At 38.7% G+C, this 24,198-nt stretch overlaps 1 protein-coding gene across 1 annotated transcript in view; it reads left to right on the forward strand.

Moving 5' to 3' along the window:
* The first annotated feature begins 1,414 nt into the window (after positions 1 to 1,414).
* SCCPDH (saccharopine dehydrogenase (putative)) overlaps positions 1,415 to 24,198 on the forward strand; it is a 41,056-nt gene continuing 18,272 nt past the window's right edge. Inside the window, 10 exon segments of the mRNA XM_067729547.1 lie at positions 1,415 to 1,862; positions 1,864 to 2,089; positions 3,788 to 3,900; positions 9,221 to 9,301; positions 11,457 to 11,586; positions 13,905 to 13,954; positions 20,116 to 20,246; positions 20,910 to 21,027; positions 23,287 to 23,406; positions 23,496 to 23,552. Coding sequence (XP_067585648.1) covers positions 1,563 to 1,862; positions 1,864 to 2,089; positions 3,788 to 3,900; positions 9,221 to 9,301; positions 11,457 to 11,586; positions 13,905 to 13,954; positions 20,116 to 20,246; positions 20,910 to 21,027; positions 23,287 to 23,406; positions 23,496 to 23,552 — 1,326 coding nt within the window. The 5' untranslated portion in view covers positions 1,415 to 1,562.

Genomic DNA, 24,198 nt, shown 5'->3' on the forward strand with positions numbered 1-24,198 from the left:
TATTTACACGCATCTGATACAAATGCACAAAATTCTTCTTAAATTGTATGTTGGGGCTTCCCTGGTGGCACAGTGGTTAAGAATCTGCCTGCCAATGCAGGGGACACAGGTTCGAGCCCTGGTTCAGGAAGATCCCACATGCCGTGGAGCAACTAAGCCCATGCGCCCCAACTAATGAGCCTGCTCTCTAGAGCCAGTGAGCCACAACTACTGAAGCCCCTGCACCTAGAGCTCATGCAACAAAGAGAAGCCACTGCAATGAGAAGCCCACGCACCTCAACGAAGAGTAGCCCCCGCTCACTGCAACTAGAGAAAGCACGCATACAGCAACGAAGACCCAACGCTGCCATAGATAAATAAATAAATAAAATGTCTTAAAATCACTCCTATTATTAAAAAAAAATTACATGTTAAATTTTACAATCGTTTTAGATTTACAGAAAAGTTAAAGATAGTACAGAGCATTCTCTATACCCCTCACCAGTCTTCCCTACTGTTAACATTTAACTCTACTTTGGTACCTTTGTCACAACTAAGAAACCAATATTGGTGCATTGTGATTAGCTAAGCACACTTTATTTGGATTTCACTAGGATTTCTTTCATGTCTTTTTTCTGTTCCAGGGTCCCATCCAGGATACCACATTACATTTAGTCATCATGTCCCTTTAGGCTCCTTTAGTAACTGACAGTTTCTCCTACCACCCGTTTTTTCATGACTTTGACATTTTGGGGAGTATTGGGCAGGTATCTTCTAGAATATTCAACATGGTTAGAATGAGGTTATGGGTTTGGGGGAGGAACCCGACAGAGATGAAGTATCTATCATCCTTATCACATCATATTAGGGATGTGTGCTATCAACATGATGTATTGATGATGTTAACCTTGATCATTTGGCCAGAGTAATTTTTACCTGGTTTCTCTTTCCCACCCCTCCTCCCCCTTTCCACATTCTTCTCTTTAAAGTATGTCACTAAGCAAAGCCTATATTCAAAGGGGAAGGAGTTAAACTCTTCTCCTGGAGAAGGTCGTAATGACAAATTATTTGGAATGCCTCTGTACTGGGAGATATGTCTCTTCTCCCCCATTAATTTATGTATTCACTTATTCGTTTATTTATATTAAAACGTTTTTGGCTATATAAATAACGACTGCTCAAGAAACTTTTGATTTCTTCTGCATTTCGAGGACGTCCTGAACCACCATTCACCTTTACCTCGCAGCTCAATAGGCACGACAATTCTGGGAGTTTCTTTCCGGCGGAGGTTCACCATTAACTGTGTGCCGCATCACCAAGGGCGTCCCGGAGGTGACGGACACCGAGGCGGTGGAGGCGGGGCCTACGACAGAAGGCGGACCCCAGACTCAGTGTCCACCCTACACCTGGCTCCGCAGACACCCCCTTGGACAACGTGCTTCGAAAATAAAAAAAAAAGGGGGGGGGGTTCGGCGCGGGAAGTGCTCTCAGCCGTCAGAAGGTTTTCGTGAGCTCTCTCTTTGCGTATCTCCCTACAACCTTCGGGAGAACGAAAAGATACGACGCCTGGGGCAGTCAGAGCTATGCAGGACCCACAACGGGGCGGAGGATGGGCCGCCGCCTGCTGCCGCCAGCCCCGCAAGCACACAGGCCTCGCGAGCCAGGGCAGCCAGCAGCAGCAACGCGGGACCCACCCCAGAGGAGAAGGAGGAGGCGTACTGGCGCCGCCGGCAAAAGGCGGTGTGGGCGGGGCCTTGGCGCAGCGGTGCGCGCGGGCCTTCGGGAACGCGGCGCGCAGGCAGCGGAGACCGCAGCGGCCGCGGAGGAGGCGGTTGCTGCGCCGGGTCCTGGAGTCGCTGCTTGAGGCGCAGGCGCCGTGGACTCAGGCCATCCTGGTCCTTGCATCGCCGTGGGCTCGTAATGGCGACCCAGCAGAGGCCTTTCCACCTGGTGGTGTTCGGCGCCTCTGGCTTTACCGGCCAGTTCGTGACCGAGGAGGTGGCCCGGGAGCAGATGTCCCCGGAGCGGAGCTCCCGCCTGCCCTGGGCTGTGGCGGGCCGTTCTCGGGAGAAGCTGCAGCGAGTCCTGGAGAGGGCTGCCATGAAACTGGGTAAAGGGGGCGACTGGGACGGGGCCCCGGGACCCCGGTCTCGGCCCCACCGCCGCGGCTCTCATCCCCAAGCCCCCTTCTCCCGGCTGAGGGGTTTCAGTCGCCTGAAATGAGAGCTTCTCTCCCTGGGTGCCCCTCGAGCTCCCCAACCCTGTTAGCGGCCAGGAGGAGGAGCACGGGGCTCCTGATAACGTCAGAGCTTCGTTCTGTTCCATAAACAAAAAAGAGAGAGAGACATCCCCCCCCCCCTTGAATTTCTCCCATAATTAGGGAATCCCCACTGGCGAAATAGGAACTTGAGTTTTTCCTTTCTCTGTTCCGGCCCCTTCTAGAGCGGGAGAGGGGGGGTAACCTGGTGGGCCTGGAAGTCTCTTGATGTTTGATCGGGTACAAAAGTAGAGCACTGGTTTCTTCAGGATGGTTTGTGCTCTCCCTTTGCCTTGTGTTTTGGAGATGGGAGAGGAAGCTTAGGAGTTTTACGGAGAACGTTGCTGTGGCTTTACTTTTTAATTTAATTTTTACTTGTAAGCATTCTCCAGCAGTCGCACTCTTCATCCAGAAAGTTTTTTTGGTGTTTTTGTTTCGGCAGTTTACTTACTCTTTCGGCATTCATTCAGCCTGTTTTTATTGAGTGGTCTTTTTAATGTCAGGTGCTAGTGTAAATGCTGGAGATACAGATGTGGCGGAGAGAGACACACACACACGCAGAGACCCTACCCATGTTCCCCGTGGTGAGAACATCTAAGTTAGGAGTCAGTCGCCTTTAACTTTGGCTGTCAGTTTTCCACCCTACTGCCCTGTCATACAGACAGATAGCACCTATTAGAGTTTCGGGCATACTTTGTTCTTCACCTTAACCTTCATCTCACATAATTCCACACAGAGCCCTGTTTATGGAACCTGTTTTGTTTGTGCTTGGTACAGAAGATACCATGTAGGCTGGACTCTCCTACAGCTCTCCTGCTGCCACTCCCAAGTACAGAATCTTGACCAAAAAGCTTTTTGGTCTTTCTTTACTTTTCCAAGAGAAATACTTTCACGACTAAAATATATGCTTCCCTTTCTTCTTTTCTGTTCAACGAGTCTGTACAGGTATAGCCTAGTTGCCTACCATTTGTAGTGCCCAGATCAGGTTATTGCAGGAAATACACCTTGAGCCATGAAACCTGCGTTACTCTATTGATTCAGTTTATTCTAGTTATTTCCTTATTATGAACTTGAGTGTTCTTCGCTAGACTGTTTTTTACTTCAGTCCACTTTTGTTTCATTATGTTGATGTTAACTCCCCTCCTCATAATTTTATCATATGTAGTTGTTTAATCGTTGATGAGAAACTGCTTTTATAGTATAATAGTATAATTTTTCCTGGAGAGGAGGTCAGGAAAATCGTCTTCTATCTGAAAACTTGTAAAATTGGCATTTTGCATAGAGTTGTCATTTACACATTCCTTATCTTAGATTTTCTTTTAAAGGTTAGTAATGTGTTTTATTAACTCTTGGTTTTAACTCCATTTTCCTCATAGTCTTTTCCGTATTTTTAATTACCTGGTTAAAAACAGTTTTATCTTTTGTTTGAGAGGGAGAATTAGCTTTTAGTATATTTAGTAAATTTGCCTTCAGTGGTTATTATGAAAAGAAGGGCTGGGTGATCTAATACTGTATCGGGATTTGCTTAAAACAATTTATTTCTTATTTTAGGAAGGCCGACACTGTCATCTGAAGTTGGAATAATAATTTGTGATATCACTAATCCAGCCTCACTTGATGAAATGGCTAAACAGGCAACAGTTGTCCTCAACTGTGTAGGACCAGTAAGTAATCTGCCCTTCTCTGAATCAGAACAAACAATCTATTCATTTCTAGCAGAATCTGGTATTTTATATTCCAGAGAAACATAAGGGCAGGGGACAGAAGAATTGATTCAGGGCCTTAACCCCATATGGGGAGTTTTTACTTCTCATGAGAAGCAAATGGATATGACCAAAATCTCCTGAGAGAGAGAGTGACCCTAGACTCCAGGAATGTGTGCTGGTTTATTTAGTGGTTACAACTATAATTGCCAAACTTTTTTTTGTGCTGCATGTCCCTTAACTAAAAAAGGTTGAGCATGTACCCATAATTTACTTTTTATTTGTTTTTAAATTACATTCTGTATTACTGTATCAGTACATATGTTAGTGCATGTACAAAGAAAGATATTAAAAAAAGATTCATTCATTTATTCAATAAATGTTTATTGAGTGTTTATTATATGTACACTGAACTAGTCTACGGACATAGTGATGAATAAAACAGAAAACCCGTCATGGAGCTTACAGTCCAGTGGGGAGACAGAAAAATAATGTTATAATAGTAAGTGACAGGTGCTTTGAAGAAAAATAAAACAGGGAAGGGAGATAAAAAGATTGGCACACCAGTCTCTATTAGATGGATGGTCAGGGAAGTTCTCTGTGAGGAACTGAAATTTGCACAGGGACGTGAATGCAGTGAGGGAGTAAATCCTGTGAGTATTTGAGGAGAGGGTGTTCCAGGAAAGAGCAAATCCAAAGGTCCTGAGATGAGCATGTGCTTGGCCTGACTGAGGGATGTGAGAGAGGCCAGCGTGGTTGAGCGTGAGCAGGGCAGAGAGGTGGGGAGTTAGATTGGAGAGGTACCTAGGAACTAGGTGGTTAGGTCTGCAAGGTCAAGATCAGGGTTTGGGTTTCCTTCTAAATATGAAAGAGCCATTGAATGGTTAAAAACAAGGGCATGATTTGATTTACGTATTTGAAGTTCTTTGGCTTCTGAGAGGAAAAATAGATGGTAGGGAACCAACAGTGGAATGGGCCAAGCAAGCCAATCACAGGGTAGGAGTGTTAGAGGTGGTGAGAAGTGGTTGAAAGCGGATATTTTGAAAGGAGAACCTCTAGCTGCTGCTATTGGACTGGATGTGAAAGAGACACTTGTGGTCTGTGTAACAGGGTGAATGTTGGTGACATTTATGGATCTGAGGAAGCTTTCTCAATTGTTAAAACATTTGAAAACTAAGCATCTAGAAAATTGTTGATAATTTCATCAAATGAAACCAGAAAGGTTTTTGATTGTCACTAAATGAAATGTATTTCTATTGTTTATTTCAATTTATTTCATTAACTAGTTTAGAATGTGGTCTGTGGTTCGTTGCTTGAATCACTGTCTTATATACATCCTCAGCCAGCTTGTCCCTCCCTCCGAAGTACTCTGGAGAAACCCCAGCCCTGGTTATTCCAGCTCGCTGCTTACTCTACCTGAACATGTATAACCCAGCCTGGCTGGAGAAAAATGCATCCCGATGCTGACTAGTCCCACTTTAAATATGTGGTTACAAACCTCACATGCAGCCTCAGTACCTCCAGCAATTCTAATCTATTTTCCTAGGCTGTTTTCTCTCCTACTCACTGAAGCAGCAGTTTTATAACTTCTTTTTTCTCATACTTTCAGCATCCCACCTCTTTCTTCCTTTTTCCTCACTCTTACCTCGTGATTTTCTTCCTTCCTTCCTTCTTTCCTTTCTCCTTCCCTCCCTTCCTTTCTTTCTTTCCTTTTTTTTTTTTTTAAACTATGAACATACAGGCTGTCAGAAGAGAATTTATACCACCAGATCTTCCTATCTGCATTGTATCCTGACTCTGCCTTATCTCCTTTTACAGGGAAAAACTACCCCTGCTTCTCATGGACACGGTATTCAAAGACTTTATATTTACAGGTTTACAGTTACACATATTCTTATTCTCATCAAATTTTGCCTCTTGATTGGATTATTTATCTCAACATACAAGTATGGGATTATATCTCCCATTTAAAGAAAAACTTCTCTGAATTCTGCATGCTCTTCTAACTACTCCCATTTTTCTGTGCCCCTTTTTAGCAAAACTTGAAAGAGTTTGCCTTACTTACTGTCTCCACTCCCTCACCTCCTCCTCTATCTAGTCTTGTCAGGCTTTTATCCGTACTCCTTAAATGAAACTACTCTGCCAGCATCCCCGTCCTGTCAAATCCAATTATCAGTTCTCCGTCCTCATCTTAATCAGACCTCTCAGCATTTGTGACAGTCGATCACTTTTTCCTGTCTTCAGTTGGTATCTGAATTCTTGCCCTCTCCTAGTTTTCTTTTTCTCTACCAGCTTTGTCTCAGTCTCCTCTGCTGGATCTTTTTATCCTCCTGTGAATGCCAGAGGTCTCAGAGCTTAAGCCTTAGAAACTCTTTTCTGTTTATATTCCCTGGACCATTTTTTAATATTATTATTATTGTGGTAAAATATACATAACATAAAATTTAGCATTTTAACCATTTTAAGTATACACTTCAATGACATTAAGTACATTCACAATCTTATATAACTGTCACCTCTTTATTTCCAGAACGTTTTCACCATCCCAAACAGAAACTGTAACTGGGCCAGTACTTTTTAAACTTTGTGAAATCAGTTCAGTAGGTTAAGACTAGGCATTGAAAAGAAAAATCAGATAGACTGAAATAGAAAATAGGGTGAATTACACGTAATACAGGTACGTACTGGTTCATGAAGCTTTTGTGTCAGATATATTTGTGTGTGGAGCTACTATGTGAAATGAATTTCTTAGGGTGGCTTTCAATACCATCTGTTTCCTGATGATGCCTACATTAATTTATTTCCACTGAGGAACTACCCCTTAAACTCCAGACTGGTTGATCGAATTACCTTCTCAGTTTTCCAGTTGGATGGTTTATAGGCATCTCTAGCTTTTTGACCCCAAAACATGCTCCTTCTAAGCTCTACTTGGAAGGTCGTTTTCACTTTGTAATATGGATTATACTCCCAGGGGTAGACTCCAGTTTACCAGTTTTGGTGTCATAATTTGTTTCTTTGAAGGTATTTTTTTTTACCCATTTCTCTATTTTGTGAGGGTCTCTAATGAGAGCTAAATGATAGCTGTAAAACTAGTCAGGCATATATAAACAAGTATTATGTCAAAATATACAGAAAATGACTGAATCAATACTTTTAAGCATTATTCTTTATTGTCTCCTGTGCTAGGAAGTGGAGGGGGAAAAACTGCTGTTGAGAGAAAGATGATGAATCTGATTTTGGATGTGTTGAAACTGAGGTGTCTGCTAGATATTTTTGAATTAAGACAGGAAATGTGTACTATATAGTGGAATTATTAAGCAAGTGAGGAAGTCAGGGTGAAGAGGAAATAGAGGAGAGGAAAAGAAGCCAAAGTGAAATTCATTTTGCCCCATGTCCTGAGCTCTTGCGGGTCCTGAAGTTTATAACAGAAGCCACAGATGAGGCAGCCTCATCAGTGAGCAGCTCTGGAGATAGGAGTTGGACGTCATCAGTATACATGTTGTAGTAGAAATCCAGAAAGTTGGTGAGATTTTCCAGGGAGAATGTCTAGGGAGGTGATTCTCCACCTCTAACGTACGTAAGAGTCACCAGTGAGGCTCATTTAAAATGCAGGTTACTGCAGTCTACCCCAGAAAACTTATTACTGGAGGGAGTTGGGGTGGGACTGAGTAACCAGCATGTTTAACGAGCAACCCAGCTGATTCTGACCCAGGTGAACTACGGGACAACTTGAGGTATTCGGGGGTGAAATAACCAGGAGGCCAAGGAAATTGCTAAGTGAGTTTCAAATGGATATGTGTAAAAATTACCCAAGATGATCCATTGGGTACAGAAAGAAAATAGAGCTTTGACTTGTACTCATTTTAATTTCAACTCTATGTCCATTTTATATATGTTTAAAGTGTATATTTTATTAGTATAGTAGTCCATATATGTCATTTGTAAATAAATTCATACAATTTAGTAGATGATGGATTTAGAATGTGAACTTGGGTCCTGCTGCCTTGAAAGCCCTTGTTTGTTCTGTTGTACTGTGTTGCCTCAGAAGTTAAGTGCTTTCAGTAATTTTGCATGGTTGATGAATAGCAGAGGATGAACTAGAACTTAAACACACTTTTCTAGTCCTGTAATTCCAGTGTCATTTGCTGTTTTTAAGAAGGGGGAGGAGGATGTGGAGATGAGGCTGTGGAGTCAGGTAGAGAGGAGCCTAAGTGACCCACTTGAAAAGGGCAATCCCTGTAGTGCTCTGTCTTTTCTTTTAAGTGTCCGTTTACCTGTTTCTTGAAGGCTAGAAGAAGCAGACCATCTCCTTTCTCCATCTTTTGCTGTGAGGAATGAGAGGAGCAGAGGAGTTTATGCTTCCGCTTACCCTTCCCTCACAAAGGGAAAATTCGTCATGCTTCCTTTGAAATGGGACTGACTCTGATGTGTTAACTGTTATATAAAATTTTTTTAATTTTAATTCCTTGAGTTTGAGCAACAAATAGTTTGGGAGATCCAAAATCATACAGGCTCAGAATAGCTACTTTGTACAATATTAAACTTATCCCCTCCAACCCTCTTTGTCCTTTCTTTATTTTGCTAATACTGCCATTAGTTGTTGGTCCCCATGTCCAGCTAATCAGGAAGTGCAGTCATTTCTGTCTTTTAAGTGTATCTCACTCTTAGTATATCCTTCCGCTTCCTTAGTTTTGTCCTTCATTTCTTACCTGCCGTGAGTTTTGTTTTCCAATACCACAGGCAGAGTGATATGTCTGTGTTATAAACGTTCCACCACTGTCCTGTTTAAAATACTCTAGGAGGGCTCAGCAATGCAGAAAGGATAAAGTTCAGTCTTGATAACATGGCACTCAGGGTCGTTCCTGATCTGGACCAAGTGTTTCTTTCCAGACTCATCTCTTACCACTTCCCTCTCCACTACTCTGTGCTTCAGGTATCCTGAGCATCACCCTTTTTTACACTTTTACATATAATTTTTCCATTATTTGGATTTTCTTTTTCCTGGCAAATCCTTACTGTTCTTCAGAATTCAACTCAAATGAGTCACTTCTTTTATAAAACTTTGGACTTTGTCTTCAGTTAGGGGTAATTCCATCATGCTTTTATTTACACTGTGAGAGTCAGTAAATTGCAGTTACATTATTTTCTCATTTTCTCATTAGGCTACTTAATTAATATTTGATTTCTTAATAGTGAAGACTGTACTTCCAACACTCAGTGGTATTCCTTCATTTAAGCTTGCTAAGTAAGAGTAAACTGTTGGTTTTCTTTATTCTCCCAGTACCGATTTTATGGAGAACCTGTAGTAAAAGCATGTGTTGAAAATGGAACTAGCTGTATTGACATCTGTGGAGAACCTCAGGTATGTAAAATGGAAAAGAAGGAGCAAAATTAACAATACAACTTTCTGTTAAAGTGAAAAATATTTAGTGTAATTTTGCAGACAGATTTTAGAAGGTGATGACTCTGTAGCATTTAGAGATGGTATTTCATTGAAAGCTTGAAGGAGAGCATGATGGTAAGGTCTTAGCTTCAGTTTTCTTGAATTTTTCTTCCCTACATCCTGATTTCTTCCATGGCCTTTGTGTATAGGATGTGTTGATTTTTATTGCTACTGCATGCTGTAAACAGAATTAATTAAAATAAAACTTGCTCAGAGTCATGCAACCATTAAGTAGAAAAACTAGGACTTGCATTGAGGTTTGCCTGAATTAACACTGCAGGAAGTGGAGTGTTGATAAGCACTGAGCTACACTAGCTCCTTTATAACTGTAACCTCATATGTCCCTATAGTCTCTGCTGAGTACCATCATCAGTGTGCTGGTATATACATACTTAGAGCTTATCAGTTGGCGATGTATATCGGAAAGTGTTAAGAAAGTGTAAATTACCAAGACTGATAAAAGAAGAGGTAGGAAATATGAATGTAAAAGAAACTATTCCTATCTTATTTAAAATATTCTAGAGCAGAGAAAATGGTGGAAAGCTGCTAAGTTACCTTATAAAGTACCGTGAACGTGGCATCAAAACCTAGTAATGAGCCAGAATATATATAAGTCAAAAATACAAATTTAAATACAAATTTAAAATGGGCAAAGGGAAGAAAAGAGGCAAATCACCTGTGCAGAATTCCACATAATTCACATAACTACTGTGCCCTTGAGGAGGGGGAGCTTCACTCCTCCCTCTTTATGTGTGGGCTGCACAGTCACTGCCTTCCAGTGCGTACAGTATGGAAGCGGCGGGGGGGGGGGGGGGGCGGGGGGAGAAGAACTTTACAGTGGAGACACCAGACAAATGCCGCCTCAGCCAGGTGTTCAGGGTCAACATCACCAGTGAGAAATTATGTTGATAGTATGTACTCTTCTTTTTTTAAATGATTTACAATATTGTGTTAGTTTCAGATGTACAGCAAAGTGTTTCAGCTATATGTATATATATTTTCAGATCTTTTTCCATTATAGAGTATTACAAGATACTGAATATAGTTCCCTGTGCTGTACAGTAAATCCTTGTTGTTTATTTTATACATAGTGGCGTGTATCTTTTAATCCCATACTCTTAATTTATCCATCTCTCCCTCCCTCCCACTTTGGTAACCATAAGTTTATTTTCTGTGTCTGTGAGATAGTATGTACTCTTGATATGACATCAGGAAATGGCACTTTACCCCGTCTTCCTCCCCAAAACCTGTAAATCTAGTGTAGTCATGAGAAAATCATGTGACAATTTCCAATAGAGGGGCATTCTACAAAGTACCTGACCACTGCTGTAAAGGTCATCAAAACCCAGGAAAGTCTGAGAAACCATCACAGCCAGCGGAGCCTAAGGAGACATGACAACTAAATGTAGTATGGTATCCTGAATAGGATCCTGGACAGAAGAAGGACATTAGCTAAAAACTGAGGAAACCTGAACAAAATAGGGACTTTAGTTAGTAATAATGTATCAGTATTGGTTCATTAATTATAATAAATGTTAATGTAAAAGGTGTAATGATAAGGTTAACTGAGTGTGGAGTACCTAGGAACTCTCTAGTACTCAATTTTTTTTCTGTAAATCTAGAACTGTTTTTTAAAAAAAACAGACAAAGAATTTGAACAGACATTATCCCGTTCTTGCGTTCCCTCCTTTCCTACCACTCTTTCTACTTACATATGTGCACAGATATATGTCTGTAATGATGTTCATCTGGAAGATGTGATTCGGGGTAACTTTTTTTTGTTTTCTTTGTATTTTTCTATATTAATTTTTCATAATAGGTATTGCTTTTGCATTTAAAAGTCATTCTAAAAAATGAATTAAGTCAGATCTGCATACCTCTCACACCACCTGGAACATAGTAGGTATGTTTGCTGAGTAAGTGCCAGCTATTTGGCAGTTAATATTTTGCTGCAGAGCCATCTTGGTTAGCATTTTCACAGTTTAATTGCTTTGTTTTTAAAGGTAAATCATTTAATTTTGGTCTAGATGTTTCTCCATAGCTCTGATTCAGATCTTTTGTCTTGAATCTTTAGTTTCTGGAACTAATGTATTGGAAGTATCATGAGAAAGCTGCAGAAAAAGGGGCTTATATCATTGGAAGCAGTGGCTTTGACTCCATTCCAGCAGATCTGGGAGTAATATATACCAGAAATAAAATGAATGGTAATTATTGATCAAGAAGCAATAATGGAATTTAAAATAGAGGTGTTTCATGTTTGTAATTGTGGTGAACTAAAATCTTCTTGAGAAAAGAAACAACTATTAATGGGTAGTATTAAAACACATACTTTGTTTTTAATATAGCTGTACTTGTTAGAAAATGATATTGACACTATTGTTTTTTGAGGTATGGGTAATACTATAAGTGTTCTAAAGGAAGGAATTCTCCATTAGAATTTAGTTGTGGTTATAGCTATAAAATTTCTGGAAAAAATTTTTGGCAGGCATTATAAATTCAAACTTGCTTTGTTTAGGAATTAATACATCTTAAAGTATAATTTATACACATACTATAATTGGAAAGTTTTAATTTTTTTAACGAACAAAGCTAGAAAGTATTGAACAAGCTTTTTGACATCTTTTTTAGCTCATTTATAAAATGGAGACAATAAGAATGGAAAAAAATCACTATTATAGTAAAACAGTGGAATGTTATACATACATAAAAAATGCCCTTTATAAAAATGACCTGAAGCTAATAAGTCCAGTTCTATATAAACCATTCTAGAGCTTAAAATTATGGAAAGTGTTCCAGTTTATATTAGAACGGTAACTCTGAGACCAAAGCTCAACAAAGGTAATACGCATGCCTGCCATTTATTGATTTTAGATTTTAGAAATTGAGGAATAGAATACTTTCTTAACACAGTGAATGTCAGAAAGCAGTAGGCAACATCATACTTAATGATGAAACGCTGGAACCATTCCCAATAAAGAGAAGGGCGTGAATTGAACATCTTTAAAATATTTATTTAGTCTTCAACCCATGGATCTGGTATATTTCCATTTATTAAAAAACTTACTAAAAAAATCTCCATTTACTGAAAAAGTTTAGAGTATTTTTATGGTGGTCCTACATGTTTCTTATTGAGGTTATTCTTAAATATTTAATAGTTGTTATTTTGAATAGGTCCTTTTTTATTTTTAAGGGAGAAATATTACTTTAAGATTTATTTTAGAACTTTTTTTCAGTCACTGAAACCTAGGAGTCAGCATTTAACAAATACCCCAGCTAATTGTTGATTCAGGTGGCTCACATTTCATTACATACTGCCTTAGGCGATACATGTTCTTTCTGTGCACAGGGTTAGATCAAAGAGCCATGTATCCAGGCCACTTTCTCTTAACTCTCAGAATCCTCTCCAGTGAGTTAGAATTTAATGATCTATTCTTGGTTTTTGACAGTGTTAGATAAGTGATATTTATGTGGCTTTAGTTCTTTTCTGCTGTAACATCATTGTAGATGGTGTGGTTATTTGTTACCTTGCTCATTGTCAACTTTCTAAGGCCCCATGCTTTAATTTTCTCTTGGAATTAAAACTAGGAATACTGTCTCTTAACAAATTGGTATATTTTATCAGATTTTGAGAATTAGCTAGCCCGTTATGTTTTTCTTTTGTCTTACTGCTCTCGATAAGCTCAAAGATTAATTAAATACTTAACCACTATACGTATGTATTAGTCCTCATGGTTAATATAATTGATTTCTCCCCTTTTTTCTGGCCTTGGTTTTCTACTTTGTTTTTACTCATTATATTTTTATTTCATTTAAATAGCCTTACTTTAAGTATTTAATAAGCCATCACAAAGGCCCATTTTGGTAGGGTTTCTGTATATTCATTTTAAGTCACTACTAATGAGTCTTCTTGAAAGCTTTCATATTGGAAAATAGAATAATTCCCATAGATGTAGTTGTTTTTTGTTTTTTTTTTTTTTTGCTGTACGCGGGCCTCTCACTGTTGTGGCCTCTCCCGTTGCGGAGCACAGGCTCCGGACGCGCAGGCTCAGCAGCCATCGCTCACGGGCCCAGCCGCTCCGCGGCATGTGGGATCTTTCCAGACCGGGGCACAAACCTGTGTCCCCTGCATCGGCAGGCGGACTCTCAACCACTGCGCCACCAGGGAAGCCCATAGATGTAGTTTTGAGAACTGATGGCCTTCCAGAATCAGTGAGCTAAATTGTTGCCTTATTGGAAGAGATTTTTTGCAATGTCAGTTTGAATACTAGAAAAGATTTTGTGAGTACCAGCAGTTAATTTATACTAAACTACTATTTTTCTGATAATTTATCTGGCTTTAGCTGCTCCTTAAATCTGTTTACAATAACCTAATAATACTGTTATAGCACAGATTTTCTTGATTATATCAGCTGTAGGCCTAATAAAAATGTTCCCTAAATGAATAGGAATAGCTTATTATTACTTATCCTGGGTTAATAGATTTTTATTTGATTTTACTTTTACCATTTTCCTTCTCTTTTAGGTACATTGACGGCTGTGGAAAGTTTCCTGACTATACATTCAGGACCTGAGGTTAGTTTTTGTTTGTCACGTGTTTTCTTTGTTAATACTAAAAACATTTTGGAAATGATACTTGCCTGTTAAAAAGGTTTCAATTAATTAAATTGTATATACAGTTGTAATTTTTAGTGTATGAAAGTCACTGTTTAATTTTAAAAAGTAAAGATTGCTGTGAGTTATTTTGACTTAAAATAGAATTTGTTTAAAACTGCATAGTTCATTATTAGAATGAGTTACCATCATCCTAACACTAAAGATCTATCATTGTTATGTGATGAATGTTGTCAGCCTAGAAAATTATCACCTTAGTGCAAATCAGTGCATTTTTATTATGTGCCTAATTTGGAGTTAGGTGTTCTTGTGGCCATACAAGAAATGTATAATGTAAATGTAATCTTACTGAATTTATGGTCTATTTGGGAGCATAAGATAGTTGCATTTCTGGGAAAGAACCATGTTTTGTGGTAGTAGTTTTACTGCCAGTAGTGTCTAACACAATTCTCTGTCTATACTTGAGGCTTCATAAGTATTTATTCTCTTTAAAAAATATTCAGTATTTCACATATTGTGTAATACAAGTATATATAGTAGTGCAAGATAGTGTGACACATAAATGAACAACATGCAGACCCTTAAAGGGAATAATTTAGATGAGCAGGAGACAAAAATTGTTATTAAAGAGGTCAGATGAAATACTATAGGATTCTGAGAATGGGGAGTTACATCTAGCTGGGAGGCCAGAGATCAAGGACTTTTTGGAGAAGTTGGGATATGGAATTTTAAAGGTTGGTGCTGAGGAGATGTGGATAAGGGAGAGAGGAAATAGTTTAATAAAGATGTAACTGTGGGATGGAGTGGAGCATGTTTAAGTAATGGTTTTATTTGTCTGGATTGTAGGTTCAGATGAATAAACATGAAGAACTATATAAAACTTGCTAAAATTTGTGGTTACAGATAATATCCACTAGAGTATCAGAATAAAGGGAAGTGACAGTGGGCCTGAGTAATTTGGGAATGCCTCATAGAAGTCTTATTAAGTTGAACCTTGAAAAGTGAATAGCATTTGGAAGGTGAGAGGCAGCAACCTAAACAAAGGCTCAGAAATGAGAAAGAAGGACATGCTTGGAGCTCTGGGGAACATGAGTTAGAAAGCCAACTCAACCTGGTTTAAACCAACAAAACAGAAAGGAATTTATTGATTCATGTAACCAAACATCTGCAAGTAAACAGTATGGCTGGATCTGGATGTTCAAATGGTATTATCGGAACTCATTTTTTTCTCTTCCTCTTCCTGTCTCTGCCTTACTCCTGTGCTCCTCAGTGTAGGCTCTCACAATCGGGGAGTTGGGGGGAAGGTACTGGCAGCCCCAGGTATGCATTGTCCATAAGGTTCATGATTTCCCAGGAACAGCTAGCAGAGTTTGAATATTCAAAGATGGGGAAGATTAGTCAAGTATTGGGTCATTTGGTCATTCTTGAGCCAAACAGTGTGACCTGGGGTAATGGAGTAATAAGGTTGCCCAGGCCTGGGTCATGGGCCTCTGGAGAGGGAATCATAGGGCCAAGCCCTTCTCAACAACAACGTAACAAACTTCCAATAGGAAAGAGAGTGTTGTAAGCAGAACATAGGGTAGGGGAATTAAGAATTCCCTGCAGGAAATTAGTGCAGGACTGACAAAAAACAGATGTCCACTACAGGGAGATAGTGAGAAAACAGAGCTAGAAAAGAGGCTTCTTTTGTTTATTGACATGCGGGAGGTCAATGAGTGGAGCAAGTTTTTTTTTTTTTTTTTTTTTTTTTTGCGGTAAGCGGGCCTCTCACTGTTGTGGCCTCTCCCGTTGCGGAGCACAGGCTCCGGACGCGCAGACTCAACAGCCATGGCTCACGGGCCCAGCCGCTCCGCGGCATGTGGGATCTTCCCGGACCGCGGCACGAACCCGTGTCCCCTGCATCAGCAGGCGGACTCTCAACCACTGCGCCACCAGGGAAGCCCAAGAGGCTTCTTTTGAAAGAGGAGCAGGAGATGATCTATAACAGGAGATGAGAGTTGTGTCTCCTTCATATGGTTGCTATGAGGATTAAATTAGTCAATGAATATAAATCAGAACAGTGGTTGGCACTTTACAATCACTCAATAAATGTTATTAAGTCCTATTATTATAAGGACTCAAAGTTGGGGCTTAATCAGGACGAGACATTTGAAAACATCGAAATCAATGCAGCTCCTTCTCATTCCCCTTAAAGCAAAATACAGAGCCTTAATTTCACAAGGATGGACAGAGGTAACTGCCTTGATTCTATGCATCCCTTGGCACAGGATTGTTCTCCTCCTACTCCTTATCCTACTTTTCCCCTTAAGCTTTGTTACTTTACATAAAAAATTGAATCTTAGACTATGTATTAGACCATAAAGCAAGACTCAAAAGAATTTCAGAGAGTTGGAATCATATACTCAAGGACAGTGCTGTCCAGTAAATCTTCCCTCAGTGATGAAGGTGTTCCATATATGCTATATAATGGCTCCCATACCAGATAGTGCAGCTCCAGAGCAGGGTCAGCCCATGGCCTACTTTTATATGGCTGTAAGCTAAGAATAATTTTAACATATTTAAAGAGCTATAATAAAAAAAAAATACGCAGCAGAGACCAGATGTGGCCTGCACAGCCTAAAATATTTAGTTTGACCTTTTACAGAAATAGTTTGCCAACCCCCGTTCTAGAGTATGTTTTAGACTATAATGAAATTATACTAGAAATCAGTGAAGAGATAATAAGAATTCAATGTCTTCACTTCTTATAGGTTGTTAGGATTTTCTGTATACTCTTAAGTCCGTTTTGGTAGTTTGTGTCTGCATTAGTTTCTTAGGAATCCTGTAATAAAGTACCACAAACTGGGTTGCTTAAACAAGGGAAACATTGTTCTCACAGTTCTGGAGGCTAGAAGTCCATGATTAAGATGTTGGCAGGGTTTCTTCTGAGGGCTGTGAGGGAGAATCTGTTCCATGTTTCTCTCCTAGCTTCTGGTGGTTTGCTTGCAATCTTTGGTGTTCCTTTGTTGTAGATGCATCACTCAGACCGCTCTTCCATCTTCATATGTGTGTGTGTCCAAGTTTCTCCTTTTTATAAGGACACCAGTGGTTTGGGGTTGGGGGCCCACTTCCTCCAATATGTATGACCTCAGCTTAACTAGTGACATCTACAACAACCCTCCTTACAAATAAGGTTACATTCTGAGGTACCGGGGGTTAGGCCTTCTACATATAAATTTGGGGTGGGTACAAAATTTAATCCGTAACAGTGTCTTTCTAGGAATTTGTCCATTTCATCTAGGTTGTTTAATTTGTTGGCATACAGTTGTTCATAGTATTCCCTTATACTCTTTTTTATTTCTGAAAGGTTGGTAATGCCGCTTCTTTCATTCCTGATTTTAATAATTTGAGTTCTCTCTCTTTCTTTTTCTTTCTCTCTCTGTCAATCTAGCTAAAGGTTTTTCATTTTGGTTGATTTCTTCAAAGAACCACCTTTTGGTTTCATTGATTTTCTCTATTGTTTTTCTATTCTCTGTTTCATTTATTTCCACTCTAGTCTTTATTGTTGCTGGATACAACAGTAATATAAAAATCAGTTGCACTTCTGTATACCAGCCACAGTTAGAAAATGAATTTTTTTAAATGAGACCATTTATAGTAGCATTAAATAATCAAGTACTTAAGAATAAGGGATATAAAATGTACAATATTTCTGTGAAGAAAACTATAAAATGTTATTGAGTGACCTTAAAGAAGACAAATAAATGGAAGAATCCACCATATTCATGGATTGGAAGGCTCAATTTTGTTAAAATGTCAGTTTTCCTTAAATTAATTTATAATCCCATATAATTCCAATCAAAATCGCAAACAGGTTTTTTTTTTGCTTGCTTGTTTTGTTTTAGTATGCAATTTGACAAACTAATTCTAAAATGTATATGGAAATGCAGAGGGTCAAGAATAACCAACACTTTCTTAAAGGAGAATAAGGATGTTCTTGAATATCAAGACATTATTAAGTCAGAGTGTTACATTGGCAGGGAGATATCAATAGGCCAGCAGATTAGGATAAAGAACTCAGAGTAGTTTGTGCATATATGAGCACTTGATTTATGGTAAAGGGTCTTTTTCGGGAGATGATGGGTGTGGGGAAACAATGAAATTGGACTCATACTTTGCACTGTGTACAAAAATCAAGTTTCGGTGGGTTATAGACCTAAATGCATAAGGCTAAACAGTAAGCTTTTAGAAGATGAATATTTCATGGCCTCAAGGTCAGGAATGGTTTCTTTTTTTCCAGAAATATATTTTATTTTGTTAATTTATTTTTATTGAGGTATAATTGGCATATAACATTGTACTATTCAGGTGTACAACATAATTCAATATTTGTTTATATTACAAATGATCACCACTAGTTAGCATCCATCACCATACTTAAGTTTTTTTTCTTGTGATGAGAACTTGTATTTATTTTTTTTGAAGTAACTTTTCTTTATTTGGAATCTGATTATCAGCAGCTCTTTATATTTTAAGCATATAAACAATTTTTTAAAATTTATTTATTTATCATTGGCTGTGTTGGGTCTTTGTTGCTGCATGCGGGCTTTCTCTAGTTGTGTCGAGCAGGGGCTACTCTTCGTTGCAGTGCGTGGGCTTCTCATTGCGGTGGCTTCTTTTGTTGAGGAGCACGGGCTCTAGGCGCATGGGCTTCAGTAGTGTGGCACACAGACTCAGTAGTTGTGGCTCACGGGCTCTAGAGCACAGGCTCAGTAGTTTTGGTGCACGGACTTAGTTGCTCCACGGCATGTGGAATCTTCCCAGACCAGGGATTGAATCCGTGTCCCCTGCATTGGCAGGCAGATTCTTAACCACTGCACTACCAGGGAAGTCCTAAGAACTTTTAAAATCATCTTTCCTGGCAAATTTCTAATTTTCTATATAATATAAACTATAGTCACCATGTTGTACAGGGAACAAATGACTGCTTGCAAAAGACACGGAAGGCATTAAATATAAAAAAAAAAGTGGAATACATTTAAAATTTTAAATTGAGTATGTCTTTTTATATCACAAGACACCATTAAGAAAATGGAAGGTCAACAGCAGAGTAGGAGGTCCTTCTAACACATGATGAATCCTAACATCACAATTTTGAGCAAAAGAAGCCAAACTCAAGGAATATACATTATATGGTTCCATTTCTGTAAAATTTAGAAACGGGCAAAACTCACTGCACTGTTTAGAAATGAATACTTAGGTGGTAAAACTCTTAAAGAAGCAAGGAGTTTTCTTGATTACCACAAAGGCAGGACAGAAGGAGGGCCTTCTGGGTTTACATAGATGTTAGCTTCATAATTACATTAAATTATACTTTTATGTCTTGTGCACTTTTCTTCCTATTTTTCAACAAAATAAAAGGTTTTTAAAATGGAATGTAATTTTTGCCTTTTTGATGGCTTATTTGTATGAGAAGATACTCTTAACGTTTTTTAAAAAACTATTTTCTCCTGATTTTTGGAAATCTTTGCAAGTAGGTCAAATTGGCTAGGTGCAGACTGAGGATAGTTTCACAAATCAAACTCTTAAGACTTTTAGCTCTGATTTAGTTTTAACAAACAGAAGAAATTAATCTGTACCAGAATAGAAATTAGGTTGGTGTCTCTTTACCTTTCAGTTTCATCAAAGCTGTTATATGAAAACCTGAATCTTCTGATGGTTTTAGTGTTTCTATTTTTCTGCTTAAAGCAATCAGTGATAAATAGTTGAGTGAAAATGATGACATGAAACTTATTAAAAAGAGCATAAATAATGGTAGGAGGAAAGAAGAAAGGGCATATGTTTGTAAATATATAATATATAAATAGGGTATAAATAGTGAATGTGATCAAACTAATGAGTTTTACTACTGCCTAGCCAGTCATAAAAATTTATCTCAAGATTATTAAATAAGGGATTATGCCTTGCTCAAATAGAGGTGAAATGTTCTTTGTATCAATTATAAATTACTTGGTTTTACATTTTAGTACTTATCCCTTAAGACATGTTTCTTTTAATATTTTAATTTTATTGGAGTATAGTTAATTTACAATATTGTGTCAGTTCTAAGACAAGTTGCTTTAACTCTTGAATTATTTTGTTAGGGGTTGTGCACTCATGATGGTACCTGGAAGTCAGCGGTTTATGGTTTTGGAGATCAGAGTAATTTGAAGAAACTACGAAATGAGTCCAATTTGAAGCCTGTCCCAATTGTTGGTCCAAAATTGAAAAGAAGGTATATTATCTCAAAATTTATTCTTCAGTTTATCTAACCATATTGTTGTTTATCTGACTGTTAATAACATATGCTACTAAGAAAAGCCTGGAGACTTTTATAGTGAGTTCAGGATTATTTTCAAAGATAAATAAAATATAATTAATATGTTACCCTAAGTTTAAGTACTTCATATATAATAATACATTTGGATTCTGGGAAAATTCTGGAAAAAATCAGTTTTATGACTCTTCACTCTAATATCAAAATTAAACATCAATTAAATTTCATGCTGTAAAAATGTGATGATCTTATGTATATTAATCAACCTATTAATTAGTATTTATATGTGAGAACTCTAAACTCAGAGTTTGGCTGTTGAAATGAGTGTTCTTCTTATCATTATCTAGGGAAATTGATGGGGTATAAAACATGGTTAAACTATATGTGTTAAGTGCCCATGGTGTGAAGAATACTACATTGTTCCAACTTGTCACTTGTTTGGGTGCAGGTGTAGAGAACAAAGGACAAATACTGAAGTAAATTTTAATTAAGAGCAGATCTGCCATCTTTACTGTTATTATTAATTGCCTCAAGAAGAGTTAAGGTTTTTATTCAGAAATTTACCAGTTATAGTTGTGGTCACTGTAAATGGAGAAGATACAACATGCTTCTGTCTTGCAGGTGGCCAATTTCTTACTGCAGAGAACTCAACAGTTATTCCATTCCTTTCTTGGGAGCAGATGTGTCTGTTGTGAAGCGGACTCAGCGTTACTTGCACGAAAATTTACAGCAATCACCTGTAAGCATATATGATTTATTTTTTAATAAAGAGTATTCTATGTTTGTTTCAGTTCCCCTATCATTTTAATGTAGGATTTTTATGTTTATAAAGCAAAAAATGAAAGAGCTAAAATAGTGCATGTTTCAGTTTCTGGAAGCATAAAGAATTAGTAGTGTAGAACATTTTGCATTTTATGGGGGTGGTAATAGCCTTCTCCCATAATTCAACTCTGACCTTCTGAATACCTTTTTAATGTAACACAATAGCAGCAAGTTCAATATAGGAAATCCTGGTATCATAAATACCCAACAGTCCTGTTGCGAGTTTCAGCTGCTAGAATACTCTTTCTGTTGCTTATGGAGGTGTCTAGGTTCTTCTCTCTTATCTCCTTGCTACCTCTAGAGAACTATCCTACTCCATTTGGTGAGGGAAGTAATTATTCCCACTGCTGAGACTTGAAGAGGAAACTGTGTCAAGTTTAAAAAAAAACAAAAAACGAGAGTATTTTCTTATAGAAGAGATTGTAAGTGGAGTGTACACTCTATAATGTATAATTGTTAAACTCAGGTATATTGTTATGGACTTTTTATATATAGATTATGTGGACTTTTGTGTTCAAGTAGGGGGAGCTAATTACCTTTTGCAACAATTTTTTTTTAACATCTTTATTGGAGTATAATTGCTTTACAATGGTGTGTTAGCTTCTACTGTATAACAAAGTGAATCAGCTATACATATACATATATCCCTATATCTCCTCCCTCTTGCTTTTCCCTCCCACCCTCCCTATCCCACCCTTCTAGGTGGACACAAAGCACCGAGCTGATCTCCCTGTGCTACGCGGCTTCTTCCTACTAGCTGTCTGTTTTACGTTTGGTAGTGTGTATAGCTCCATGCCACTCTCTCACTTTGTCCCAGTTTACCCTTCCCCCTCCTCGTGTCCTCATGTCCATTCTCTACGTCTGCGTCTTTATTCCTGTCCTGCCCCTAGGTTCTTCAGAACCCGTTTTTTTGGATTCCATATATATGTGTTAGCATACAGTGTTTGTTTTTCTCTTTCTGACTTACTTCATTCTGTATGACAGATTCTAGGTCCATCCACCTCTCTACAAATAACTCAATTTCGTTTCTTTTTATGGCTGAGTAATATTCCATTGTATATATGTGCCACATCTTCTTTATCCATTCATCTGTTGATGGGCATTTAGGTTGATTCCATGTCCTGGCTATTGTAAATAGAGCTGCAGTGAACATTGTGGTACATGACTACTTTTGAATTATGGTTTTCTCAGGATATATGCCCAGTAGTGGGATTGTTGGGTCATATGGTAGTTCTATTTTTATTTTTTTAAGGGACCTCCATACTATTCTCCATAGTGGCTGTATCAATTTGCATTCCCACCAACAGTGCAAGAGGGTTCCCTTTTCTCCACACCCTCTCCAGCATATATTGTTTGTAGTGTTTTTGTTTTGTTTTGTTTTGTTTTTTTGCAGTACGCGGGCCTCTCACTGTTGTGGCCTCTCCCGTTGCGGAGCACATGCTCCAGACTCCAGACGTGCAGGCTTAGCAGCCATGGCTCACGGGCCTAGCTGCTCTGTGGCATGTGGGATCTTCCCGGACCGGGGCATGAACCCGTGTCCCCTGCATCGGCAGGCGGACTCTCAACCACTGCGCCACTAGGGAAGCCCATGTTTGTAGATTTTTTGGTGATGACCATTCTGACCGGTGTGAGGTGATACCTCATTGTAGTTTTGATTTGCATTTCTCTAATGATTAGTGATGTTGAGCATCCTTTCATGTGTTTGTTGGCAATCTGTATATCTTCTTTGGAAAATGTCTATTTACGCCTTCTGCCCATTTTAATAATTTCTTTTAAAAAATGTCCTCCCTGGGGGCTTCCCTGGTGGCACAGTGGTTGAGAGTCCGCCTGCCGATGCAGGGGACATGGGTTCGTGCCCCGGTCCGGGAAGATCCCACATGCCGCGGAGCGGCTGGGCCCGTGAGCCATGGCTGCTAAGCCTGCGCGTCCAGAGCCTGTGCTCCTCAACGAGAGAGGCCACAACAGTGAGAGGCCCGCGTACCTCGAAAAAAAAAAAAAAAGTCTTCCCAGTGTCTGATTTCTGGACAAGCTTTTGGAACATAACACATTCATAAAATGGAAACTGCTTTTGTTTGATATTTATGACTATAGAGTAAGTTATTAGTAGCTAACATTCTTGTATTACTTGGTCTAAGAAAGTAGGGAGTAACATCCTGACTTTATATTCTTCATCTAGGTTCAGTATGCTGCTTATGTAGCTGTGGGAGGTGTCACCTCTGTTATTAAGCTGATGTTTGCTGGACTTTTCTTTTTATTCTTTGTGAAGTTTGGCATTGGAAGGCAACTCCTCATAAAAGTAAGTAATATTTCTATGAAATTAGACCTTAGAAGTATTTTCCATGAAGTTTTGAAAATATCACTAAAGGTTTTTTTTTTTTCCTTTAGTTCCCATGGCTCTTCTCCTTTGGTTATTTTTCAAAACAAGGTCCAACACAAAAACAGGTAACTCTTTCCTTTGTATCCAGGTCTCTAAAATAATATTTTTCTTTATTTCATTTTTACTTTTCCTCAGTGTAGTGAAAATAACAGCTAAGACCTGATGAAGCACTTACTGTGGTTCAGACACTCTTTTATATTCTTTACATAAATTAGATTACTCAGTCTTTTTGAACACTCCTTGAGGTGTTATCTCCATTTTACAAATGAGGAAAATGAGTCACAGAGAGGCTAAGAAACTTGCCAAAGTCCTATAGTGAGTAAATGGCCAAGTTAGGATGAGAACCCAGCTATCTGGCTCCAGAAATTATATTCTCTTTACTTCATAGAGATTTCAAATATTTTTACTCTTCAATTTTTCTCCTTCATTATCTCCTCCTTTTTTACGTCTTCTCTCCCCCTCCTCCAAGCTTCCCTTCCCTTTCCTCTTTCACACACCCTGGATCCCCATGGTAGATAAGTTGAATTACCATCTGTCCGGTATCCTCAATATAACTGCTTCAGGCACTTCAGATTTCATGTGTAAAAGCTAAACTTATTTCCACTGAACCCTCTTCTTCCTTCTGTGTTTCCCATCTCAGTTGGTGGCACTGTCATCTGCCCAGTCCTGAACGTAGGCATCATTCTAGATTTTTCTCCAAATCCATCATAA

The sequence above is a fragment of the Pseudorca crassidens genome, chromosome 2 (assembly GCF_039906515.1).
Source record: "Pseudorca crassidens isolate mPseCra1 chromosome 2, mPseCra1.hap1, whole genome shotgun sequence".
Lineage (NCBI taxonomy): Eukaryota > Metazoa > Chordata > Mammalia > Artiodactyla > Delphinidae > Pseudorca > Pseudorca crassidens.